The 23735-nt window shown below is 60.8% G+C and overlaps 1 protein-coding gene across 5 annotated transcripts in view; it reads right to left on the minus strand.

Moving 5' to 3' along the window:
- Positions 1-23735, minus strand: part of PIP5K1C (phosphatidylinositol-4-phosphate 5-kinase type 1 gamma) — a 53926-nt gene that overhangs the window by 21824 nt on the left and 8367 nt on the right. For all 5 annotated transcript variants that reach the window (XM_057709874.1, XM_057709875.1, XM_057709878.1 and 2 more), the window contains exons 2-5: positions 6424-6455; positions 4920-5012; positions 2897-3027; positions 1959-2076 (exon numbers count right to left, since the gene is read on the minus strand). In XM_057709874.1, the coding sequence (XP_057565857.1) occupies positions 1959-2076; positions 2897-3027; positions 4920-5012; positions 6424-6455 (374 nt within the window). The remainder of the gene's footprint in view (positions 1-1958; positions 2077-2896; positions 3028-4919; positions 5013-6423; positions 6456-23735) is intronic.

The following is a 23735-nucleotide window of genomic DNA, read 5'->3' on the forward strand; positions in this document are numbered from 1 at the left end:
AGAATACATCTACGAGCAGAGAAGGTTCTGGAATCAGATGGCTGACAGCAGCTGCCGTGGGGAGCAGCTTGGTCGGGGCCGTGGACCTCGGGCCTCACTGGGCACTGTGGTCGAGGGGCAGGCGGGCGACAAGCAGGGGCTCCCCCCAGAGGACCCACCGCCAGGATGGGGTCACGGGCAGATGACCCCCGCTTCAGTAAACGGCCCCACACCTCCCTCTCACACCAAGCTGTCCGGAGCTGAGAGTAAATGACATTTAACCCTAGGACAGGGCGGGGGTCTCACAAGCAGTGAGTGACAGTGCCCCTGAAAACTCAGGCCTGGTGCCGGCAGCCGGGGAGGCCGAGGCCGCGACGGTGGAGGAGAGGGGACCCCCGGGAGGCAGAGCCGAGAAGGGGGGCTGGGGGCCGTCAGAGCGACTGGCCCGCGGGCGAGGGGCTCCGCCTTCCCCTCCGCAGGGCACCCGGGTCCCTGCTGTGTTCCCCGGCTCGCTCGCCCACGCCGACCCCAGCAGGCTCCCCAGGCCCTGTCTGCAGCACCCCACCCCCACGTGCCCAGGATGGAGACGCCTCAGCGCTGAACCTTCTGAGGTTCCAGCCAGCCAGGGCCCCGCGGCCCCGAAGACCCGGGCTGTCTGAGTCCTCCCGCTGCCCCGCCAGGCTCACGCTCCCTCCGCGGCCTGGGCTGGAGGCCGCAGGGCTGCTGCTGCCTGTCGGCGGCAGAGATGAGAAGCTTCCCCCCGGCCGGGAAGAGCACGGAGCGTGAAGGTGAAGGTCGCCAAGTTGCGCCCAGCTACCCACCCAGCCCGGGCGACCCCAGGCCTCTGAGGTCCCCGCCCGTGGTTCATCAAGTTCAAGATCAGGCCCCAGCCGTCCCCGCGGCCCTGCTCTGTGGACACGGCAGTTCCACCGCCCACTCCTGGCTAATGGACACTGAGACCGTTTCTCCCCGACCGTGAACAAGGCCACAGGCTCCGCTCCTGGTACCATGACCACATAGAGTTGGGGTGACTGGGGTCCTTTCTGCTGCAGAACCACTGGGGAGCACACACGACACCTCTCCTGCACACAAGAGCCTGCAGGGCTCGCAGACGAGGGAAGGTCTTCCTGGGGCTGGGACGGGAAGGGCCGCGTGGGATGCGGTGACTTCTGGGCACCGATGGGGGTGGGTGGGCGGGGCTGCAGACACGTGCCCCCGGCCGGAGCACACGCCGGGTCTCTGGAAGGACACGGCCCCGGCTCAGGGCGCAGGTTTCCCGCAGATTAAGAGCCGAAAGGGAGCAGTCAGAGTACAATCGAGGCCCCCAAACACATGGATTGGACCTCCCCAGAGACGGCAGGCATGGGGAGGTCAGATGTGGGTGTCTTCGCAGATGCCAAGGGCTCCACGTGCAAAGTCACAGCACATAACCAGGCAGTCCTGGGACAGACCAGCCGGACCTTCCGAAGTGGAGACTCTAGCTGACATCCCAGACGCTGATGCCGTGAAGCCCTGTGCGGCCGTGACCTTCAGGAGTCCTGACCATGGGTGCGAGGTCAGAGGGTCTGGCCAAGGTTTCTGTTTTTCTAACCTGAGAGACTAAAACCACACAGGAGCCAGGAGGACAGAGTCCGGGCTGGTGGCCAGGAGCGGAGACGTGGCCGGTGATGGGACAGTCCCCCCAGGATGAGCACTCAGGAGGCTGGAACGTCTGGAAGGAACGGACGCCCCGGCCGATGGCCAGCGAGCACTGAGTCCAGCCGACGATGCCGGGGGCTTGGGAGAGAGCTGGCCGCAGTCGAGTCCACGCGAAGCCCCAGCCCAGCCCTGATTACAACCTGAGCGAGGAGCCTGGCGACTCTGCACCCATGTTCCTGCCCCCCAGAGACCGAGAGATGACAAACAGGTGGTGATCGGAGCCCAGAGCCTGGGCTCGAGCCGGCTGACCTTGACGCAGCCACAGCTGACGACACACTCACCAAGTAGTCGTCCGGCCGGATCCCGAAGAGTTCCCGGAAGTAGCGGAAGGCGACGGGCGCGTAGGTCTTGAACCTGAAGTCCTGGAAGTGATGGGCGGGGGTGAGGTTGCTGCCTTCACTGTGGAGGAAGCAGGGGGAGGCCTGTGAGGGATGGCGGCTCATGTGCTGTCCCCTCCCCCGCCGACGGCCCGCCTGCCCAGGCCCGGCCCCAAGGTCCCCAAACAGCCAATCCAAAAAGCAACACGGGGGCTCCCAATGGGACAAAGGGCCGTGGCCAGGCTCAGGCTGTCCCCCAACAACCACCCTCCCTTCACTACAGCAGAGCCCACAGTGTTCAGTGTACACATGGTCGCCCAGAATAAGACCACTGCCAGCCTCTCCCACAGCCAGGTGTGGTCAGGGGGCTGCATTTGGCCAATCCCCTGTGAGTGGAGGAGAAATGATGTGGGTCCTTTCCTGGTCATGCCCGTGCTCTCCTTCTCTTTCCTGCTGTTGGAACACAGGTGTGATGGCAGGAGCCTGGGCAGCCACCTGGGGCCATTGGTTAGTAAGTGGCAAACTGAAGATGCTGGAGAAGCCAGAAGGAATCTGGGCCCCCAATATTGTGGAGCCACCTGACCAGCCCTAGGCTATCAGTGTGTGTGATGTGAGTGTGTGCACGTGTGCACACAGACATATGAGAAAGAGAGAAACAACAAACTTCCGTCTTTCCCTAGTTTTAGAAATCACTGTTACATTGTGTTCCTCTGATTCAGCAGCAAACTAACATCCTGACCGGCACAGGGTTGGACCTCAAAGCCAGGAGACCCAGGAGGGGCCAGTGCTATTTTCGGCAGAGAAAGGAGCTGAGAGAATGGGAAGGCTGTTTCCTATCACCGCTGTCTGTGTGCAGGAGAGTGGCTGAAGCCTGGGGGCTGCCCTGCGGCTGGGCTGGGCACCTGGGGAAGAAGATGCTCTCCACCACGTAGAAGTCCTGCATGAGCACGTCGCGCTCCGGCTTGGAGCTCAGGTTTCCCACGGTGTAGCCGATGCCCAGCTGGACGGCCCCCTTCAGCGTGGAGGACGTGGTCTGTGGGGAAACCAGCCACATCAAGACCCCCGGCCCCGATCCCCAGCCCACCCCTCGGTCGCCAGGGTGAGAGGCAGGATGGGAAGCCCCTTGGGTGAGAGGCAGGATGGGAAGCCCCTTGGGACGGGTTGGGGGGGGGGGCGGCATCCGGCCCCTGACACCCACCACCCCCAAGGAGGCCCCGGGCAGCACCTGTCAAGCCCGTCACAGAGGCACTGGCCTCGGGCCGCCACTCAGCCTGCACAACCCCATGGCAAGGAAGTGGCCTGGCTGAGACGCCAACACCACCTCGCACGCGTGGCCCCAAGGCCTGTTTTCTATGCAGGTTCTAGAAGGTTCCTGCGTCTCAAAAGTGCCCCGACTCAGCAGGGGCCTACCGCTGCCAGGGTTCTCTTTGGGGGGGGCCCCAGCTTCACTTCCAAGACCCAGGTTCCTTCTGTCCACCTTCGAGGGGGTCTGCCTGTCTGCACCTGGTCCCCCACCCCAGCTGGGGATGGAGGTGACAGGACTGGCCCTTCCGGGGCCGCCCTCGTGCCCACCCACACTGGAGAAGCACCCGGTGCCTGCCCGTCTGTCGGCACCGCCTTTCATGTTACCGTCACCGTGAGCGCTAAGCAACGTGCCCACCACTGAGGAAAGACACCTCGGCCCCCTAGTCGCCGACTCTGGCTGGTCCCCAGCACTACTGGCACAGGAGCAAGCCCGTCCCCGGCGCCCACCTCTCCTCCAGAAGCCCCCCGCGATCCACTGCCTCAAGATGCTATCGACTGAACACAATTCTCCAGAGAAGACACGCAGGCAGCCAGTAAACACAGGGGAAGGTGCCGGACGCCACTAGCCACCAGGAAGATGCACGTCTGGACACAGTGAGACCCGCTTCCCACGCGCTGGGAGGGACGGAACCGGACAGACAACAAGCCCCATGGAGGACCGGGGGGTGGGGTCCCCGCGCTCGGCTGCTGAGAACGGAAAACGGGGCAGCCGCTGCGGACAGAGTCTGGCGGCTCCTCCAATGGCGACACGTGGCTCTCATGCGACCCTGCGGTTCCACCCTTAGGTGTGCAGCCCAGAGAGAGACGCACCGTCCACACAAAAACCTGTACACAAACCTTCACGGCAGCACTCCTCACAACAGCCAAAAAGCGGAAACTCAAGTGTCCGTCAACAGATGGTGGGTACACAGAACACGGTCCCTCCACACCCGGGGCATCCCTCGGCCGTGAAGAGAGGTGAAGCCCTGACGCACGCTACCATGTGGACGGACCCTGAGGACACGAGGCTCAGGGAGAGAGGCAGACACACAAGGACACGCAGGGGGTGACTCCACGGACGGGAAACGTCCAGAACAGGCAGCTCCACAGACACAGAGAGTGGGTTCCTGGTTGTCAGGGGCTGGGGGAGGCGCTGGGAGAAGCTAATGGGGACAGGGTTTCTTTTTGAGGTGAGAGAAACGTCTTAAACGCGACTGTGGCGATGGCTGTACGGCTCTGAATACTCTAGAAACCATCGCACTGAACACTTCAAAGGGGTGACGCACAGGCGGTACGCACCGCTCTCAGCAAGGCTGGTATTTTAGGAGGTGCAAGCAGGTGGAGAGGACCAGCAGCAGCGGGCCCGGCTGGCCTCGCACAACCCCGGCACGACCTCACCTCGCCTCAGCCCCGCTTTCCGAGGGCAGGGAGGGAGCTGTGATTTCCTCTTGCTCAAGGTCACACCCAAGGCCACAGGTGACGAGGAGCCAGGCAGGTGGTGCAGCCTCGGAGCACCTGCTGGCCACCGAGAGCAACCGCCTCTGGCCACCCACGCCCGTGGTCCACACCCGACCTTCAGGGGGCCCTGAGCGCACGGGGGCCCCTGGGCCCACCCCCGCCGGCGCAGGGCGCAGCAGGAACCTTCTTGTAGGTGGTTTCGCCGGACGCGTCCACACTCCGATGACCCAGCTTCTTTCCATGGCCAGGGCCCGGCTGTCCAGTCATCAACGGGGCCTGGAGAAGAGGAAGCAGGAAGTGTTCAGAATTGGCAAGGAGGCACTGCTGCAGCCGCCAGCATGCTCTGGAAGCCCTGCCGAGAAAGGGACGTCGTGGCCGTGACCAGCTGCAGCCCAGGGTGGGGGCTGGTGGGGGCGGGCTCAGGGCACCCGGGCTCCACCTCCGGGGGGCCCACACCCGGATCAGGACCGCCGGCTCCTCCAGAAAAGCAGGAAGGTCGGCAGCCCTGGTCCCCCTGCAGGCGGGGGAAGAAGAGCTCCCATTTCAGGGTCTTCTCCGACCCTGCACCGCTGACTTGGGGCTGGTCACTCTCTGAGGGGGGGCGTCCTGGGTGCTGTGGGGGGCGGGTGCCGCCTCCCTGCCCCCACCCCACTCGCTGCCAGGAGCCCCCCGGTTGTGACAACCCCAGACATCCCCAGACACGGCCGGGTGAGACCCTCTGGGCTAGGATGACAGCAGATAGCATCTCCTCCCGGAGGGGAGGGGTCCCACTGGCCTGGGAGCAGGCCGGCTCCTGCCGGCTCCAGGGACACATGTGACATCCCGGCACAGTCGTGTGGAAGCCACCGCCCCGTGGGTGACATCACAGGGGAGGGACAGGGACGCCAGCTCAGAGCCGGGGCCGCAGGCCGCCCAGCAGGGGGTCGCTGACGTTTAAGAAGCCCCTGCCACACTCACGGGGCTCAGCCCAGCCCGCTCTGCACGCGGGCCACCAGGGGGCGGGCTCCCCCGGGGAAGGTCAGCGGCCAGCCCTGCTCCGCACCCCCTCCCTCCCCACTCCCATGGCCTGTGGCCTGGACGCCCTCCGGGGCTCCAGCAGGTGGATAAAGCCCTCCTAAGAAGGACCCTGAGCGCCCAGCGGCGTCCTGGGAGAGACGCCTGGCTGGGAGGGGACAAGGATGCCGGCGTGGGGGAGCCCCCGCCACACCTGGGCCGCCTCTAACCCGCGGCCCGTCGTTCCTGGGACAACAGGGCTCACAGACGCCCCCCGCAGGCGGCCTCCAGGAGTGACGGGAAACGGACCGGGGACTGGGCGCCCAGGGCTCGCACGCGTGGCCACCAGCAGCAGCTGTCCAGAGACAGGCGCGGAGGGACGACCCTCCAGGCCCCCCCGGCCTGATGGGCAGCGGCCTCCCTGTTCCCTGGACAGCTCAGGGCGGTGGGGGAGGGGGAGCTGTGCTCAGGGTTCTCCCCTGTCCCCCCCCACCCCCCCTCCCTGACGCTGGCGGGACAGACAGGTTTTCACGGTCTGGCATTTCCTTGTTTGCCTAGCTGGCATCTGGGGCCCAGAAAGGTGCGGTGAGATGCCCAAGGCCACGGAACAGGACGTGGGCAGGGCTGGGCGCTTCCCGGTCAGCCTTCCGGAGGCAGGCCGGGCCGGGGGCAGGGGGGCTCACAGGATGCTCACCTCCGCTGGGGTCGTCTTCTTCTGGGCCGAACCTGCGGGAGAGAAGGGAGACTTCAGTCTGGACACGGGGCCTCCCGTGGTCAGCGCCCCCCCACCTATCCTGCGCCCCGGGGGAGGCCACAGGACCCCATGTGGGAAACGGTCCTGGAGGTGTGATGCAGCGGGGCTGGACGAGGGGCCCCGAGGCGGGAGACGAGGCGGGGGTGGGGCGGCCACCCCCACATGGCCACACAGATTGGGGCGGGGAGGAGAAACAGGGCCACCGGGTGAGGGCAGGTGGGCATCATAGGGACGAGGCAGCAGCTGTCAGTGGCCGGGGCTCAGGCTGGTGTGACGGCGTGCTCCCGAGGCAGCCGGGTGCTGGAGGGCCAGCCAGCCGAGGAGAATCCCGGCTCCCGTCTCCGGGAGGCTCGCTGTGCGCAGGCATTTCTCAGGACCATCCCTCCAATCCCAGCTCCCCCAGGGGAGGCCTCAGGCCAAGCCCTGACCCCTCTGAGCATGGTGTCCTCAACCCAGGAAGCAGGCGTCTGCTGAGGGTCGCCTGTTCCGGGAGTGTGGTCAGCAGGTATTCCCCCACCTGGGACGTCCTGATGCTGATCGATCCCAAAATGGGCTCTGCAGGTGGGGTTCAGGCCCCTGAGACACGGATGACCCTGGATTCCCCAGGGGGCCCAGCGTCATCCCAGGGTCCTTAGAAGAGGGAGGCGGGAGGGTCCGAGGCAGAGAGAGACGGGAGAGGCTGCGCTGCTGGCTGTGAGGAGGGAGGAAGGGGCCGCGAGCCAGGGATGCGGTCGGTGCCTCTAGACGCTGGAAAGGGCGGGAGCCGATGCTCCCCTGGAGCCTCTGGAGGGACCAGCCCTGCCCACGCCTGGGTTTAGCCCCGTGAGGCCCAAGCCAGACTCCTGACCTCAAGGACTGTCAGAGAGTCCACCTGTGTTGTTTTAGGTCAAGTTGGTGGTGGTTTGTTACAGCTGCAACAGGAAACTTGTACACCGTCTCCCAGGTGTCAGCTTGGAGAGGGGAGATGTGTGGTGACCAGGACAGTCCCTGCCCTGCTTCCAAGGGCTCACAGCCCAGGGTAAGCAGAGAAGGGCCTGGACAGTGCAGTGAGTGCCAGGAGGGTGACGCGGGGTGACAGGTAGGGGCTCAGCTCAGCAAGGGAGGACTTGGGCTTTTACCCCTGGGAGGTGGGAGCCCTGGAGGGCTGGGGGAAGGGGGCGGGGTGGTAACCTGACTCGGGTGCTCACGGGCGCCCTCTGCTGGCCCTGGGAAGACAGACAGGGTGAGGGTGGAGCCCGGCACCCACCGCGGGCGTCCAGGTGGGAGATAGATGATGGGGTGGACCAGGGTGGCCACCGCGGTGGGGTGAGTGAGCAGTGGGCAGATTCTGGGAAGACCTGACGTCAGGATAGACAGGCTGTGCTCACCGGAGGCAGAGTGAGGAAAAGCGAGGAGTCAGGAATGACTAAGGATTCTGGAGCAACTCACAGGACAGAGCTGCCTTGGCCAAGATGGGGGACTGGGCAGGAGTAGGCTTGGGGGGTGGTTGGGTGCAGGGTGGCCATGTGAGTGTGAGATCCCCACGAAGCCCCCGTGTGAAGGTGTCGAGGGGCAGCTGGACCCTGAGTCAGGAGCTCAGGGGAGGTCCGAGTTGGAGGCAGGGCTGTAGGCAGTTGTCCAGGGGTAGATGGGGTTCGAGCCCCAAGAGTGGACCCGCCGTCCGGGAGGGCTGGGGGAGGGGAGAGGCCCGAGGACCCCACCCTGGGCCCGCAGGGCAGGTGGGGAGAGCAAAGGCGGCCGGGAGAACAGCAGGCCCCGATGAGGGGTCAGGGGTCAGAACAGGCCCTCTGTCCACCCGGCTCGGGCCAGGGCTGAGGGAGCAGGGACTGACTGATGGCCGACGGGGATTCGGCTCCCTCTAGGAGGATAAGCGTGTTCTGGAATCAGCGGGAACGGCTGCACATTGTTGAAGATACAAGAAATGCTGAATTGTACGCTTAAAAGTGAATTTCATGGTAGCTATGAATCGTCTCTCAGTAAAGAACAGAAGCCCAAGATGACACGGCCGTGGTGCAGCCAGGCTGGCTGGAGTGGGGACGCCCCCGAGCGCCATGCCAAGTACTGGGTGTGAGGCCCCCCAGGAGACAAGAAACTGAGGCCGGGTAGGCAGCCGGCTGGGCCCTTCATGGCAGTAGGGCCAACAGAAGGGACGCCCCCACCCTGCCCAGAAGCGCAACGCCCACAGGTCCCGGAAGGCCCATAACAGCACCGGAACGGGACACATCAGCCACGTGGGGGACACGCCAGCCACGCGTGCCCAGGGGCGACGCGCGGGGCTCCCTGGCCGCAGGGGCGAACCTGGGCTCAGCCCATCCCGAGGTCCGGGGGGGGGGGGGGGCGGCAGAAGGTGCTGGAAAGCTGACAATATTTTCATTTGCCGTCCAACAGCAGAACAATTCACGGTGTTGCATCTGGGGTGGGCGGGGGGGAAGGAAGGGGAGACGAGGCAGGAAGTGGCAGTGGACTGAGCAGAACATTCCAGACCTCATCTGGGGGCCCCCGGCAGCCCCTTCTCGGCCCGCCTGGGGCACCTGAGCCCACAGCCCAACCTCATGCCCACCCACGTCCTCTGCAGCTCGCAGCCCCTCATCCCGGGGTCCAGCTGGTCCAACATGGTAGTCCCGCCCCCGCCCCGCCCCCCGCCCCCACCAAAGCCAAGGCCTCTGCAGTCTCAGGCGTGTGGCAGCGCCCCGGCCAACACCAGCATCAGACGTGAGGTCCCAGCCCGGTCTGCCCTGCCCGGGGACACTCGAGGGACTGACGCCCCGCAGGGTCTCCCCACTTTGCGCCTGGGCGCCCGCCCCGGCACTCTGCATGGATCTCATCCCCTGCTTCTCCTGGCTGGTAAAGGGGAGACGCACCCCGCCCGGAAGGCCCCTGGGCGTGAGGCCAGGAGGGCAGCCGGCAGGCCCAGGTCACAGGGCGGGGGCGGCAGGGACAGGGCGAGGGGAGGAGGTGGGGGCAGGGAATGGACGGCACACGCGGACACGCCCCCCGACGTCCCCTGGGAGGGGCCTCCTCACCCCCTCCCCGGCCCGCCATGCGCATGCCCCCCCCCCCCCCCACTCCCTGCAATTCCCTTCTGGAACCCCGTCCATCGGCCCCATGACAGGCGACCCTGTCGCAGGCGGCCACGTGGCTCCTGCACCCGCGTCCACCAGCCGGCCGGGGGCGGCGGGGGCCACGCCAGGATGTCGAGCTCCTTCCAGCCCAAGACGTGACCGATTATCTTTGGAATGAGCCACCCCGTTTTCGAGGAAATTAAGTTTTAAAAATAGCCGGGGAGAGCGGGAGCGCGTGAGGCGCTGCACGGCAGGAGGCAGGGCTGAGGCTTAGGGGGGGATCTGGGGGCACAGCTGTGCCTCGGGCTGGGCTCCCACGGCAGACACCCCCGAAGCCTGCTGACGAGGGACCCGCCCCCCGCCCCCGGCACACACAGGACCGCTTCTCTACATTTGATGTGGAAACTGAGGCAGAGAAAGCTTCCCAAGGACCCAAGGAGGGACCTTAACATCTGTCCTTCAGCAAAACCACTAGGTTTTTTCTACCTTGAAGTCTGTCCAGAATCCACCACTGACCCCTGCTCCTCTCAGCCCCCACCCTCTCCCACCTGGACCAGCTCAGTCCCCTCTCCCGGGGCCCCAGCTCCCACCCTCACCTCCAGTCTGTCCTCCCCGCAGCTGCCACCGGAGGGCGCGTGTGAGCACCTGAGAGGCCCCGCCCCTCCTCTTCCTACAGTCCTCCAGGGCTCCCATCTCTTTTGGGGTAAAAGCCCAAGTCCTCCCCAAGGCCCACAAGGCCCTGCACGACCTGCCCGTCCCCTCCCTGCCCTCCCCTCTTCCCTCTCTCCCCTTCCCTCACTTGCTCCAGCCACATGGGCCTCCTCCCTGTTCCTCCAACACACGAGGCATGGTCCTGCCCCAGGGCCTTTGCATGGGCTGTTCCCATGACCTTCCCAAGACCCTTGCAGGGTTTGATCCCTTGCTTCATCCAAGACCTGGCTCAGACTTCACCCCCTCAGAGGGGCCGTGCCCTGACCACGCTGCCCCAAACTGCCCATCTGAGGTCACTCTCCCCATCCCCTGGCTTTTTCTGTCTTCCTAGCATTCAGCACCCCCTGGTGCTTGTGTTTTGCATCTTCCTCCAACTACAGGGGACCAGGTCTGTTCTGTCACCCGCCGACAGGCACCTGCAGAGCTCTCTAAGTGCAGAGGGGGAGAGTTCCCCCTAGAAAAGGGTGGTAGGGGGCATGAGGCCTGTGGGGTCACTGCAGGGGCCGTGCCCCAAGCACTGCCCGCCTGGTGCCCAGGAGAGGGCTGGCTCCCTGTGACTCAAAGCAAACACAAAAGCATGAGGCAGCTGGGCCTGCCACCCCAAGAAACCAGGAAGCAGCACTGGGGCCAGCCTTGCTCACTTCCCCTACGAGCTGGAACAGTCGAGCCACAGGAGCAGAGTCCTGCAGGGAGGCTGCGGGGAGGCTGGGCACCCCACGGGCATGGCAGGAAGCCGGGGGGCCCCCTGCTGAGGCTCGGCCACCTGGGCCAGGGTGGCCAGGCCACCCGCAAGCCACACCGGGAAATGTGCTTGGAATCCGTAAGGAGGGCTCTGTGGCGACAGGAGAGGCTGCAGCCGGGCAGCTGCGTGACTCACCCTGAACTGCAGAATAGATGGAAGGGACGGTGTGGCATGAGGACGGCGGGTAGCTTCTGGTTCCATCCTCCAGGGACACCGAGCCATGAGGCCCCCACGGGGGCCCTGGGGGAGACCCCATGGGGGGAGGAGGAGGCCTGTGAGTACGGAAGCCTCCTAGACTTCATGCCACCTGCTGAACCCGACCCAGGTGACAGAATCACAAGCAAGCATGTGCGGTTTGCAGCCACGCAGCTACCAGGTGGCTGTTATGCAGCAGTAGCTGACTGACGCAGGTACCACACCTCCGCGCCAAGAGCACTTTCAAAAGGAATATAAGGCCCCAGTTCCAGGGACTCCTTTGGGAGAGGGAGAAAGGAGTGAGCGCTCTGCCTCCTCTGTCCAACTTGCATTCCTCACATTCACGAAAGCATTAAATGCACCCATACGACAGATTACCCATCTTTAAAAAGGAGAGAAGCCCTGACGCCCGCTACAGCGTGGATGGACCCTGAGGACATGATGCTCAGGGAGAGAAGCAGACACAGAGGGACACACAAGGTGTGACTCCACTGAAGGGAAACGTCCAGAACAGGCAGCTCCACAGATGCAGAGAGTGGGTTCCTGGTTGTCAGGGGCTGGGGACGGGTGACGGCTCACGGGGACTGGTTTCTTTTTGGAGGGATGGAATGTTCCGGAATTAGATTTTGGTGGTGGCGGCACAACAAAGCGAATATAATAAAGGTGAATTGTTGAAAACGGTGAATTTTAAGGTATGTGAACTACATCTCAGAAAAAAAAATTTTTTAAGGAATGAATACCTTTACTGCAAAAACATCACCCAGTGACTTGCGGCCCTGGAGCCTCCTCCAGACCCCACCCCTACAGTAGTGACGCTGCAGAGCAAGAGGACGCGGGCCTCGGTGTCCCCACCTCTGAAACGGGTCGTGCAACCAGTCGGAGCTGTCAGAGCTCAGGAAGGGCAGCCAACCCCAACCTCCAGGCTGGCGCTCCCCCAACCTCCTGTGGGCAAGGACCAGTTTTTCCTTCTATTTCCAACCCATCCGGGACCCAGACATCCGTAAGACACGGTAAAAATCAGCTACTAGGAAAGCTGAAGCCAAGACACACAAGATCAGCCCGAGGTTCTGGGGCTGATTCAGCGTCCACACAATGGCCGTCACACCAGAGGGAAGTCGCTGCCGCGGACCCCACCTCCCGCGCCCACCTCGTGGAGGACCGCCGTCGCGTCGGCTGTGACACTCTGCGCAGCCCAGCCTCGGCCTCTCCACTCTACGAACGGTGTGGGGGCTCCGGGCACCCCCAAAGCCCATTCACTAACCCAGCCCGCCCCCCGGCACGGCAGACATGAGCGCCGGGTCCCTCTCTGCAGGGCCGTCCCGGGCGCTGTGGGATGTGGCGCCGCCTCCCTGCCCCCCATCCTGGATGCCAGGAGCCTCCCCAGTCATGATGACCACAGGGGACAGGGGGACAGGTGGCCCAGGTGAGACCGTCTGCACTCGTCCCTATGGTTGAAAACCCTCGTATGAGACAACGACAGCCACCGTAACACCCCCACTGTGCTGGCTGTGGTGCAGGCCCTGCCCTGCGGACCCTCCCGCCCGTCCGTAACCCCACGCTGACTGGGTGACACGGGGACTGGCCTCCCCAGTCTGCACAGGGACCTGAGGCGACAGTCCCCACGGGAACGCGACAGGCAGGGGTGTGACCCCAGGCGGCCCTGACTCCACAGCCCCAGGCTCCGCGAGTATATCCCTCATTATGCCACCGGGAACCCCGCCCCTGGGCTTTCTCTGTGGCCATACAGTGTCGATGTGAGTTGAGTCAACTTTCAAAATCACAGTGTTTTGGAGATAAACCTGGGTTTCTTGAAAAACAAGCAGATCTACAAAGACAAGGCCAGCATCCTCTCTCGCCTGAATCCATGTGCTCGCCCTTCGTGGTCTGTTCCCTCCTCGGCGGCCAGAGGGCGCCGGCAAGCACCTGAGTCAGACACCACCTGATTTAATGATCACATTTCATTACCACGATTTTATAGAAGGAGAAGCACGGATTTGGAGATATTTAGGAAGTTACCCCAAGCCAAAGGAAAAGCCTTACAACTGCATCTCAGAATCCAGAAAAGTGTCCCATAAAATTCAACATGGGGGCTTCCCTGGTGGCACACTGGTTAAGAATCCACCTGCCAATGCAGAGGACACAGGTTCGAGCCCTGGGTGGGGAAGATCCCACATGCCGCAGAGCAACTAAGCCGGTGCACCACAACTACTGAGCCTGCGCTCTAGAGCCCGCCAGCCACAACCATTGAGCCCATGTGCCACAAATACCGAAGCCCGAGCGCACCTAGAGCCCATGCTCCACAACAAGAGAAGCCACTGCAATCAGAAGTCCGCGCACCACAACAAAGAGTAGCCTCCGCTCTCCACGACTACAGAAAGCCCACATGCAGCAACAAAGACCCAATGCAGTAAATAAATAAGTAAAATTCAACATGAAAGTAATGTCCAAAAAACTATTAAGAAAAGGGGCGGGGGGGGGGAGCAGGCGTGAGCAGTGAGGCAGGAATAGCCTTTACTTAAAAATAAGTAGGGGAATTCCCCAGTGGTCCAGTGGTTAGGACTCCATGCTTCCACTGCACAGGGCATGGGTTCGATCCCTGGTTGGGGAACTAATATCCTGCAGGCCATGCAGGGTGGCCAAAAAAAAAAGAAAAAGGAAAAAAACTACAAAGCAAACACTTACAGTAAACACATTAAATTCAACCACAAGACAAGGAGCGCAGCTGGGAGGGCTACCACTCCAGTGGGGGCATTGGCCAAAGCAATAAGATAAGAAAAAAGAAAAGGAATGAATATTAAAAAGAAAAAAAGACAAAATTTTACAAAATCTAACCAAAATCAGAACCAACTGACCAACCATTAAATTAAATGCAGCAGAGCAAGGTGGCCAGACAGGTACCAGTGATCACCCGAGGTCATACTGCAAGCATGTCAGGGAGAGGTAAGATCTGGGAGTTTCTGCCCTTTGCACCCACCACCTGCTCGTATACATCTGCCCATCCCTGGTTTCACGCTTGAGTTAATTTTAATCTGTCAAATGTAGATGATCTCTCTGATTAACAGACATTAACAGGGGAGCTACTTGTCCTTCCTTCACCAGGGTCACACCTGGTGGGACACTGAATAGGTGTGAATCTGGGGTCAATATCACAGTGACAGAAATAAAGAACTTTGCTATTTTTGTATCATTTCAGACTTTTCCCCCCAGTACTGATGACAGGGAAGGCTAAGAAGTCTAGAGTTAATAGCTGATCAGAGTACTCAACATCGCAAAGAGCACGTTGAAAAACATCAAGCTCTAGTTAATGATACACATATTTAAGTGTTTCAGATGGAGTGTGCTGATGTCTGCAACTCTGAAACACATCCAAAAAATCAGATGGAGAGGGGGGTGGATGAGTAATGGGTGGGTGGATGGAGGGACGAAGTAAATACAGCAAAATGTCAATTGTAGGATCCAAGTGGTAATTGGTGAGTGCCTGCTAATTCTTTCCACTTCTCAGTACAGTTGAAGATTTCTTAAAAAAATCTTTTTCCTCCAGATTCAAGGTGAATTCTGACCTTTGATGTCAAGTGTTTTCAAACTCTGGAATGTGAGTGATCACAGGGGCAGTAGTGGACACTACTGAGCACTGGCATGCCAGGCCCGAGGCAGGCACAACACGCATTACTCATCACGCCTTGCAGGAGGCACCCGCCGGCCTCAGGGCCCTTGCACTGGCTGTGGCCTCTGTCTGGGACGTGCTATCCCTGCATCTCCTCATGGCTGGATCCTGTCCTCTGTCACTCGGGTCTCAGAGTGAATGTCTCCTCCTAGAGAGAACTTCCCTGAGCATGCCGGCCCCTTCCCCCCCACTGATCCCTCACACCCTCTACCACACCTGTTTTATTTCATGACGCACACCACTGTCTGAAGCTAACCTCTTTATTGCCTTGCTCCTTCCTGGGACAGCAGAGACCGGACTGTCTCGCTCACAGCCACCTCTCCACGACCTAGCCTGACTGCTGGCACACAGTAGGAGCATAATAACTACAAGTCCAATGGAGCTGGGGCAGGGGAGGCTGGGATGGAGAGAAGGGGACCGATGGGTGGGGGAGTGATCCCGGAGGGGGGCGGCCAGGACGAGGAGACCCTGCTGTGGGAGGAAGGGGGCTGGGACCCCCATCAGCGAGATGGGGGCCCAGGAGGGGCATCCTGGACGTGGCTGGACACGCAGGGCTGGGGACACCTGGGAGACAGCTTGTGGAGGTGGAAGCAGTGCTCAGCGTGCAGTAGGTGCTCGGTGAGTCAGCGAATGCAGACACGGACGCTGGGAAGCGCCGCCTGGTCCATGGCAGGCCTTGGCTGGCCCCGGCCTCCTGTCCCTGGGCCCGCGGGAGGAATCCACACCCAAGGTCTGACTCCCTGTCTCGGCCAGGCGGCTTCGCGTCCACAGTCGCCAACCGGCTGGGGCTGCGGGGCCGTGAGCGGGGCCTCATGGTGGGAGAACTTGGGCCACGTCTAGAACTTCAAAACAGATGGCAAGCCTCCAAAGAACATTTGGGGATTAATATAAGCCGTTTTCCTTCCACTTGGATATTTTTTTCTCTTATGATTTCGCATTTATCACTTTGCACTGCCTGGAACGGTGAATGCAACCAGGTGAGGAATGAAAAAATTTCCCCAATAACCAACTTCCCAGAGGATATGCTACCTGTTCACTCCTTCCTTCCCTCCTTCCTTCCTTCCCTCCCTCCCTCCCTCCCTCCCTCCCTCGTAACAAACTCAGTGAGCATCCCCTAGGTCCAGGGTCCTGTTTTAGGGATAAAATACTGCAGAGGAAACTGGCTCCTTGACTAACGTTTAATAAGAAAGGAGTTTAAACACCCAGAAAAGTACAGAATAATATAAAAGACACCAATGTGTTACTATGTAGGTTAAACAAGTCATTTTTGTTTATCCCTTAAGTCAAGGGTCAGCAAACATTTTCTGTGCAGGAGACCCAGCAGAGGCCATCCAGGCGTCCCGGTGAGGGGAGTGACCTAAAGGCGGTTCTCACCCAGGGGGGCCTGCCCCCCAGGGGACACCGCACAAGGTCCAGGGGCATCTGTGGTCGTCACCCGGGGGGGCTCCTGGCACCCAGGGGGTGGCCGCACGGATGCTGCTCCAGCCCCACAGCACCCAGGATCCCCCAGGGGGTGGCCCGGCCTGACATCAGCGGTGCTGGGGGGTGGGGGGAAACCTGGAGCAAATATAAGGACGTGTGGGGCGGGCAGCAGGGCCCGCACACAGGTGTTGGTTACATTACTCCCTGGGTATTGAAAATATTTCATGATAAAAATAGACCCACTTGTACTATCCTGTCTGCTTTGCTTTCTGTTTGAAGTGCCGCGTATTAAGAGGCTACAGCACACACAGAGCCCCCCTGGGCCAGGCTGGTGCCCCACTAGCTGGGTCTCCAACCCCCTCCACACCCCTGGGAGGTGATCGCCATCGGACCCACTTTATAGCCAGGGAGACTGAGGCCCAGAGGTCTGGCAAGTTCAAAGGCTCCACAGGGCAGCCTCCCCTCCCCGGCCCCCTTGGTGCCCCTGTACCAGCCCAGGGCTGGGCAAGGAGTGGACCCCAGTGAGCATCGGCTGAGCGAGAAACCCTGGAGGGCTGCATGGAGGAGGCTGAGGGCACGCATCGCGCGTCTCAGACATGGTCCCTCGAGCTGGACGTCAGAGCAGGGCTGAAGGCCCAGCATGGCCTCGGCCGTGGTGCTTCCAGCCTGGCCTGTCCCAAGCGACGCCTTTGTCATCTCTCCTGTTCAGAGAAGGGGTATTCAGATGTTTTGAGTCGAGACAGAAACCCAATTCGTGCTGCTCGGAGTAAAAGGGTGTGTGTGGCGGGAGGAGTGTTTGTTACGGTTCTTCAAGGGCCAGCAAACCGCCCTGTGGACCAACCCCCGCTGCAGTCGTTATAAATAAAGTTTTATGGGCACACAGCCGCACCCGCTCATTCACAATCACCTCAGCATCCGCTCCCAGGGAGCCCACCCAGCCCCTCACAGAGAACGCCTGCAGCCCAGCAAGAGCAGGGAGGTCGGGGTGATGGGCTTCAAGCCTCGCTGGGACGGGGGCCCCGAGAACTCGGTGTCCCCATCTCAGCACTGCTGTCCTCTCTGCTGGCCTCCGGCAGGCCCAGCCCTCCTTCCTCTCTTTCCACCGCCTGTGTGGGGGGCGGGCAGGGGCTCCCCAGGGGAAATCAGGTCTTGGGCGCCAGAGTCCCTGAAGGGGCCGGCAGACGGGAGCCAGGTCGGAGGACAGCGGCCGAAGCGCGGCGGGGACGGCGCTCCCCCACCCTGCAGGCGCCTGGCGGAGGGTCACGCGCTGTCTCAGGACTGCTGAGAGAGGTTTCTCGGCCCCGTTTTCTCCCCGATGTATTTTTACTCTCTGGCAGCCCGGGCTGGGCAGCTCTCACCGCACTGCATCCCGCAGACGGAGGGCACCGCGGGGGGCGGGGCCACGGCTGGAGGCCCCCCGGCGGCTCACGGGTGGTGCTGCTGGCCAGGCGGGGTGCTGCTCTCACGTGCCAGTCCCGGGCCCCACTTCCCAGGGGCCTCCAGAACCCTGGGGGCCAGACCTGCCCAAAGTCCCACTCAAGTCGGCACCCAAGCCAGGCCCCCGACCCCAGCTGGGCTCCGGGGGTCACAGGCGCTGCTGCGCTTGGAGGCCCCTCTGAGCCAGGCGTGAGCTGACTGCCTAGCCCCACCCAGCAGGGCAAAGACTACCATGAGGAAAGGGAAGCCCCAAGGCCAAACAAGCTGCCTGACTGGCAGGGTCTCCAGGCACCCACACCGCCCCCCCCCGCCCCCCCCCCCCCCCCCCCGCTGCTGGGGGGGCGTGGCCAACAGAGCTGGCCACATGACAGCAGGGCCATAAAGACACCTGCATCCTCCTCGCCCCCACCCCTTGACTGCTCACAGCAGGAACAACCTCCACGTGGGGAGCCCAGACCTCCCACCCAGTCATGGTGGAGGCCACCCTGGGGGCAGCTCTTCCAGCCCAGTCCACTACGGACTCGTGAGAGATGGAGCCATGAGGTTTGGGCTAAGCCACCCTCAGATTCCTGACCCACAGGAAGTGTGAGATGATAAACGTTCCTCTCTATTTTAAGCCATGAAGTGCGGGGTAATTTGCTACATGGCAATAACTAACTGATGCTAAATGGGTCTCAACAAGGCCCCTGAGGCACAAACGGGAAGAGTGGATGGAGATGGAGAGCTGTCCAGACAGAGGGCTTCCCGGCCTTCATCCCCCCCGCACTGTGTTCCCACCACACGGCCCCCTCACTGCTCCTCACACGTGCCAGGCACGGTCCTGCCCCAGGGCCTTTGCACATGCTTCTCCTCTGCCTGGAACACGCTTCCCCAGCTCACCATTCGGGCCTGGATCAAACACCACCTCCTCAGAGAAGTCCTCCCTGACCACCAGCTGAAGTTGGCCCCCCATCCCACTCTCTGCCACTTATCGTAAGTCACACCCCTGCTTGGTTTGAACGTTCTCTTTTATACCTTTGCTCCTCCAACGGCTGCTCCCTTAGCGGCCATGAGACCCGTGCGGGTGGCAATTACACCCTCCTGCACGGCTACAGCCCCGGGAGCAGGTTCCTGGCACTTGGTAGACGGCAGGCACCAGCACCCACCCCTTCTCCCTGGTGGTGGCCCCAGGAGTCACGACGAGCTCCGGGGCCGGGCACCAGGACTTGGCTCAGAGGGCAAACGGCGGCAGCGGGGGGCAGGAGCCCCAGGGCACAGCCACCAGCTCCGACCCTCCCGTCACTCTGGGACCAGCCCGAGCAGCAGGGACACGGGCCCAGGAGCAGTCAACGCAGACCGCATCTGCACCATGAGGCCGGTGCTGCTAATTTGTTTAATCTGCCCAACGGCTCCGTAAGACAGGCGCTGTGATCACCTCCACGTAAAAGATGTGGAAGCTGAGGCTCGGAGAGGCCAGGTCACTCGCCTGAGGTCACCCAGGACAGAGAGGGGACGGATGCACCTGATTCCAGCCAGCAGCTCCAGCCTGAGCCACGACTGCACCCTGGGCAGGAGACGGGAAAGGACCAGCCAGCTGAGAGCCAGCACAACCTCCCAGGCAGCAGGAAGAGCCAGTACAAAGGTCCTGGGGCAGGACCCTGCCTGTAGAGCCGGGAGGTCAGCAAGAGGCTGGGAGGCCAGAGCAGAGTGAGTGACAAGAGGTGAGGGCAGGGAGGGGACAGGCCCTGCCACCACTGTCACCGCCAACCCTCTGTGGCTGGCAATGAGGGTCCATCTCCAGCCCTTCCCAGACTGGGGGCTTCCTGGAGGCAGGGCCGGGTCTGTCTTGGCCCCTGCTGTGGCCAGATGACCGGACAGGGGGAGACACTGGGGTCCCGACCACAGCGTCACAAACCTACACGAACGCAAGAGCTGAGACCATAAAACCCTTAGATGAAAACAAGGTAAGTCGTCATGACCTTGGGTCAGGCAGGGATTTCTTCACGACGACAGCTAGGGCACAGGCAGCCGAAGGAAAAAGACAGAAACGGGACCTGGTCAAAATTAAACATGTCTGTGCTTCCACAGACACCACTGAGAAGGTGCAAAGACAACGCACAGTATGGGAGGGAACACTGTGGATCATCTATCTGAGGAGGGGCTCGTGTCTAGAAAGGAGAAACAGTGCCTACGATGCAGTAGGAAAGGAAAGCTAAACCACCTGGAAAGCGAGCAAAGGACCTGAATAGATGTGTCTCTAAAGAGGACACGCAAACAGCCAACAGGCACACGAAGAGATGCTCAGCATCCCTAACTGTCAGGGAAATGCACCCCAAGCCCACGGTGAGCTCCCCACCCCCCGGCGAGGACATAGGAGGGGAAGCGGCCCGGCCGCCACGGGAACCGAGAGGCGGCTCCTCGGAAGGTTAAACGCAGTTTCCATCTGACCCGGCATCTCCACGGCTGGGTGTCCACCCAAGAGCCGTACCTGAATGTTCTCGGCAGCACGAGTCACAGCAGACAAAAGGTGCAAACACCCCAAATGCCCATCGACGGACGATGGATAAACACAAGCGTCCCTCCACACACGGGAGTATCACTCAGCCGTGAAAAGGGGTGAAGCCCTGACACGTGCTACCACGTGGAGGGACCCTGAGGACACGATGCTCAGGGAGAGACGCCGACACAGAAGGACACACAGGGTGTGACTCCACGGATGGGAAACGTCCAGAACAGGCAGATCCGCAGGCACAGAGTGGGTCCGTGGCTGCCACGGGCTGGGGGAGGGGGTGGGGGGGTGACTGCTCATGGGGAGGGGGTGGGGGGGTGACTGCTCATGGGGACGGGGCTTCCTTTTGAGGTGAGGAGAATGTTCTAAAATCGACTGTGGTGATACTTGCACAGCTCTGTGAATATAGGAAAAACCACTGAATTGCACACTTTAAAAAGGTAAAACCATGTGGCATGTGAATTATTTATCTCAACAAAGCTGTTACCCAAAAAAGTATTGAGAGGAAAAGTCTAAGTGCAGAATGAGGTCTGCAGGCTGACCTCGCTTTAACTGCACTGAGCAGATACCACATTTTGTTGTTTTTTTTTTAAATTTATTTATTTATTATTTTATTGGCTGTGTTGGGTCTTTTTTTGCTGTGCGTGGGCTTTCTTTTTAGTTGTGGTGAGTGGGGGCTACTCTTCGTTGTGGTACACGGGCTCCTCATTGCCGTGGCTTCTCTTGTTGCGGAGCACGGGCTCTAGGCGCGTGGGCTTCAGTAGTTGCAGCACATGGGCTCAATAGCTGTGGCTCACAGGCTCTAAAGAGCAGGCTCAATAGTTGTGGTATACGGGCTTAGTTGCTCCGCGGCATGTGGGATCTTCCTGGAGCAGGGATCGAACTCGTGTCCCCTGCATTGGCAGGCGGATTCTCAACCACTGCACCACCTAGGAAGCCCCAGATACCGCGTTTTTGACAGATGGAAGGTTTCTGGCGGCCCTGCGTCGGACAAGTCTATCAACGCCATGTTCCCAACAGCATTTGCCCCCTTCGCGCCTCTGAGTCACACTGTTAATTCCCATATTTGAAACTTTGTCACTATTATTATATTGTTAGGCTGATCTGTGGTCAGTGATCTTTGATGTTACTATTGCAAAAAGATTACTTTCTGAAGACCCAGGTGACCATTAGCGTTTTTTAGCAATAAAGTATTCTACTTTATTTTTTAAAATATTTTTAAAATTTAATTTTATTTGTTTATTATTTAGTCTTGGCTGTGTTGGGTCTTCGTTGCTGCGCTAGGGCTTTCTCTACTTGCAGCGAGTGGGGGCTACTCTTCACTGTGGTGCACGGGCTTCTCATTGCGGTGGCTTCTCTTGTTGCAGAGCACAGGCTTCAGGTGCACAGGCTTCAGTAGTTGTGGCACGTGGGCTCAGTAGTTGTGGCCTGCGGGCTCTAGAGCACAGGTTCAGTAGTTGTGGAGCATGGGCTTAGCTGCTCCACAGCATGTGGGATCTTCCCAGCCCGGGGATCGAACCCGTGTCCCCTGCATTGGCAGGCGGACCCTCAACCACTGCACCACCAGGGTAGCCCCTAAAATATTTTTAAATTAAGATATGTGTATTGTTTTTTAGATATAACACTACCACATACTTAATAAGACTACAGTATAGCGTGAAGACAACTTTTTTTTTTTTCTGGTCGCATGCAACTTGCGGGATCTTAGTTCCCCAACCAGGGATCAAACCCGGATCCCCAGCAGTGGAAGCACAGAGTACTAACCACTGGACTGCCAGGGAATTCCCAGAGATAAATTTTATATCTGCTGGGAAACCAAAACCCTGTGTGGCTCACTTTATTGAGGTGAGTGCTTTATCACGGGGGTCTGGAATCAAACCCGCAGCGTCTCCGAGGTCTGCCTGCACTTTAGAAACACAACAGTAGGAGGTGTGTGACCAGGGCAGGGGGCACAGCGAGCGCCTCACAAGGGGACAGGAGGGGCTGGGGACAGAGGTGCCTGGCGTGGGTGTGAGGGTGCAGCCAGGCCTGTATTTTCTGCCATAAACACATGGCCACTTTCCGAAAGAGGGAAAAGAGAAAATCACGAGAGGTACTTCCCTTGCGGTCCAGTGGTTTAGACTCCGAGCTTCCAGTGCAGGAGGGAACTAAGATCCCACCTGCCGTGTGGCATAGGGAAGGGATGTAAGAAAAAGAAAATCACGAGAGAGCAAGCTGAATTCTAAGCTGGGTGGGGGGGAGCACGTGCAAAGGTCCTGCGGCGACAGGACAGGACACGCTCCAGGAACAGGAAAGAGAGTGTCTACTGTGGCTGGAGGGGAGGGTGCAGCTGGGGGCCGAGCCCTGACCAGCAGCCCACACTGCCCACCCCCCATCTCACTGCACAGAGCGAGCGTTTCAGAGTGGTAAACAGGAAGGCTGCAAAGGACAGGGCCGGGGCGGCAAGGGGGAGGGTAGGAGGGGGGGCGGCGGGGGGGGGGAGGTATTAATCCAGAACTCCGCAGACCCTAAGAGAAAGAAGGTTCCAGAACCTCCACCACTCATGCCACAGACACAGCCTAACACCTGTCTGGGCCGAGCACAGGCCTGCCGCCGAAGTTCAGGGCCCGGGGCTCCAGGCAGAGACAGCCCACAGGGCGGTGGAGAATCATAACAGGGAAGGTCTAAGGCGGGCAGACTCGGCCAGGGAACTCGGGCGGGCTTCCTGGAGGAGCAGGCAAAGGACGGACTGTACAGGGTGGAGGAGGGAAGGGGCGGGGGTGCAGCTCCAGGGGTCACCGGGCACATTCTCAGTGGCTCTGCAGATGGAAGGGTCAGGGTGGCGGGGTCAGGGTCACAGAGGGGCAGTCAGCCCAGGAAGGAGGCTTGTCCAGTCTCAGGCCCTCGGAGGGCCCCGCTGACCCCAAGTCTCCAAACGCCGAGTGTGATCTGGACTGAATCCCAGAGAGGGAACAACAGCTACCACACAGGACAGTTTGGGTTAACTTGTGAAACTGTGACTCCTGACTGCGGGCCGCGCCGATGTCCCATTTCCTCCACGTGACCCCTATGCTCGGCTCAGACCGTGTCTGTGTGTATCGGATACACAGCCCGCCCTCCGTCCCCCTTATGCAGAGATTCCACATCTGCAAGTCCACCGACCGGCTGGAGTTTATCCGTGACCCACACGCATGTACGGGGCTGTCACACTTGTTCCCAGGTACGTGCAGGGCAGTGAGGTCTCGGGGTCCCCCCCACACGTGCCCAGTGAGGCAGAGCCAGACGACACCCTGCCTGCTGGGTTTAGCTCTCAGACCACAGACAGGTGTCCTTTTCGCAATCTCCTTAGTGCCATGTTTTCTGCATTTCTGTGTTTCTGGTGGGTGATTCTGCATCTAAAACGGCTCCCAAGTGTAGAGCTGAAGAGCTGGCCAGTGTCGCAAGTGCAGGAGGGTAGCAACATCCTCAGAGAGGCAGTGTGTGTGTTAGACGGGCTGTGTTTAGGCGAGGGTTACAGCCCCGCCGTGAATGAATCGACTCCTGGTACCAGAC

Source organism: Hippopotamus amphibius, chromosome 15 (genome assembly GCF_030028045.1).
Source record: "Hippopotamus amphibius kiboko isolate mHipAmp2 chromosome 15, mHipAmp2.hap2, whole genome shotgun sequence".
NCBI classification, from domain to species: Eukaryota; Metazoa; Chordata; class Mammalia; order Artiodactyla; family Hippopotamidae; genus Hippopotamus; species Hippopotamus amphibius.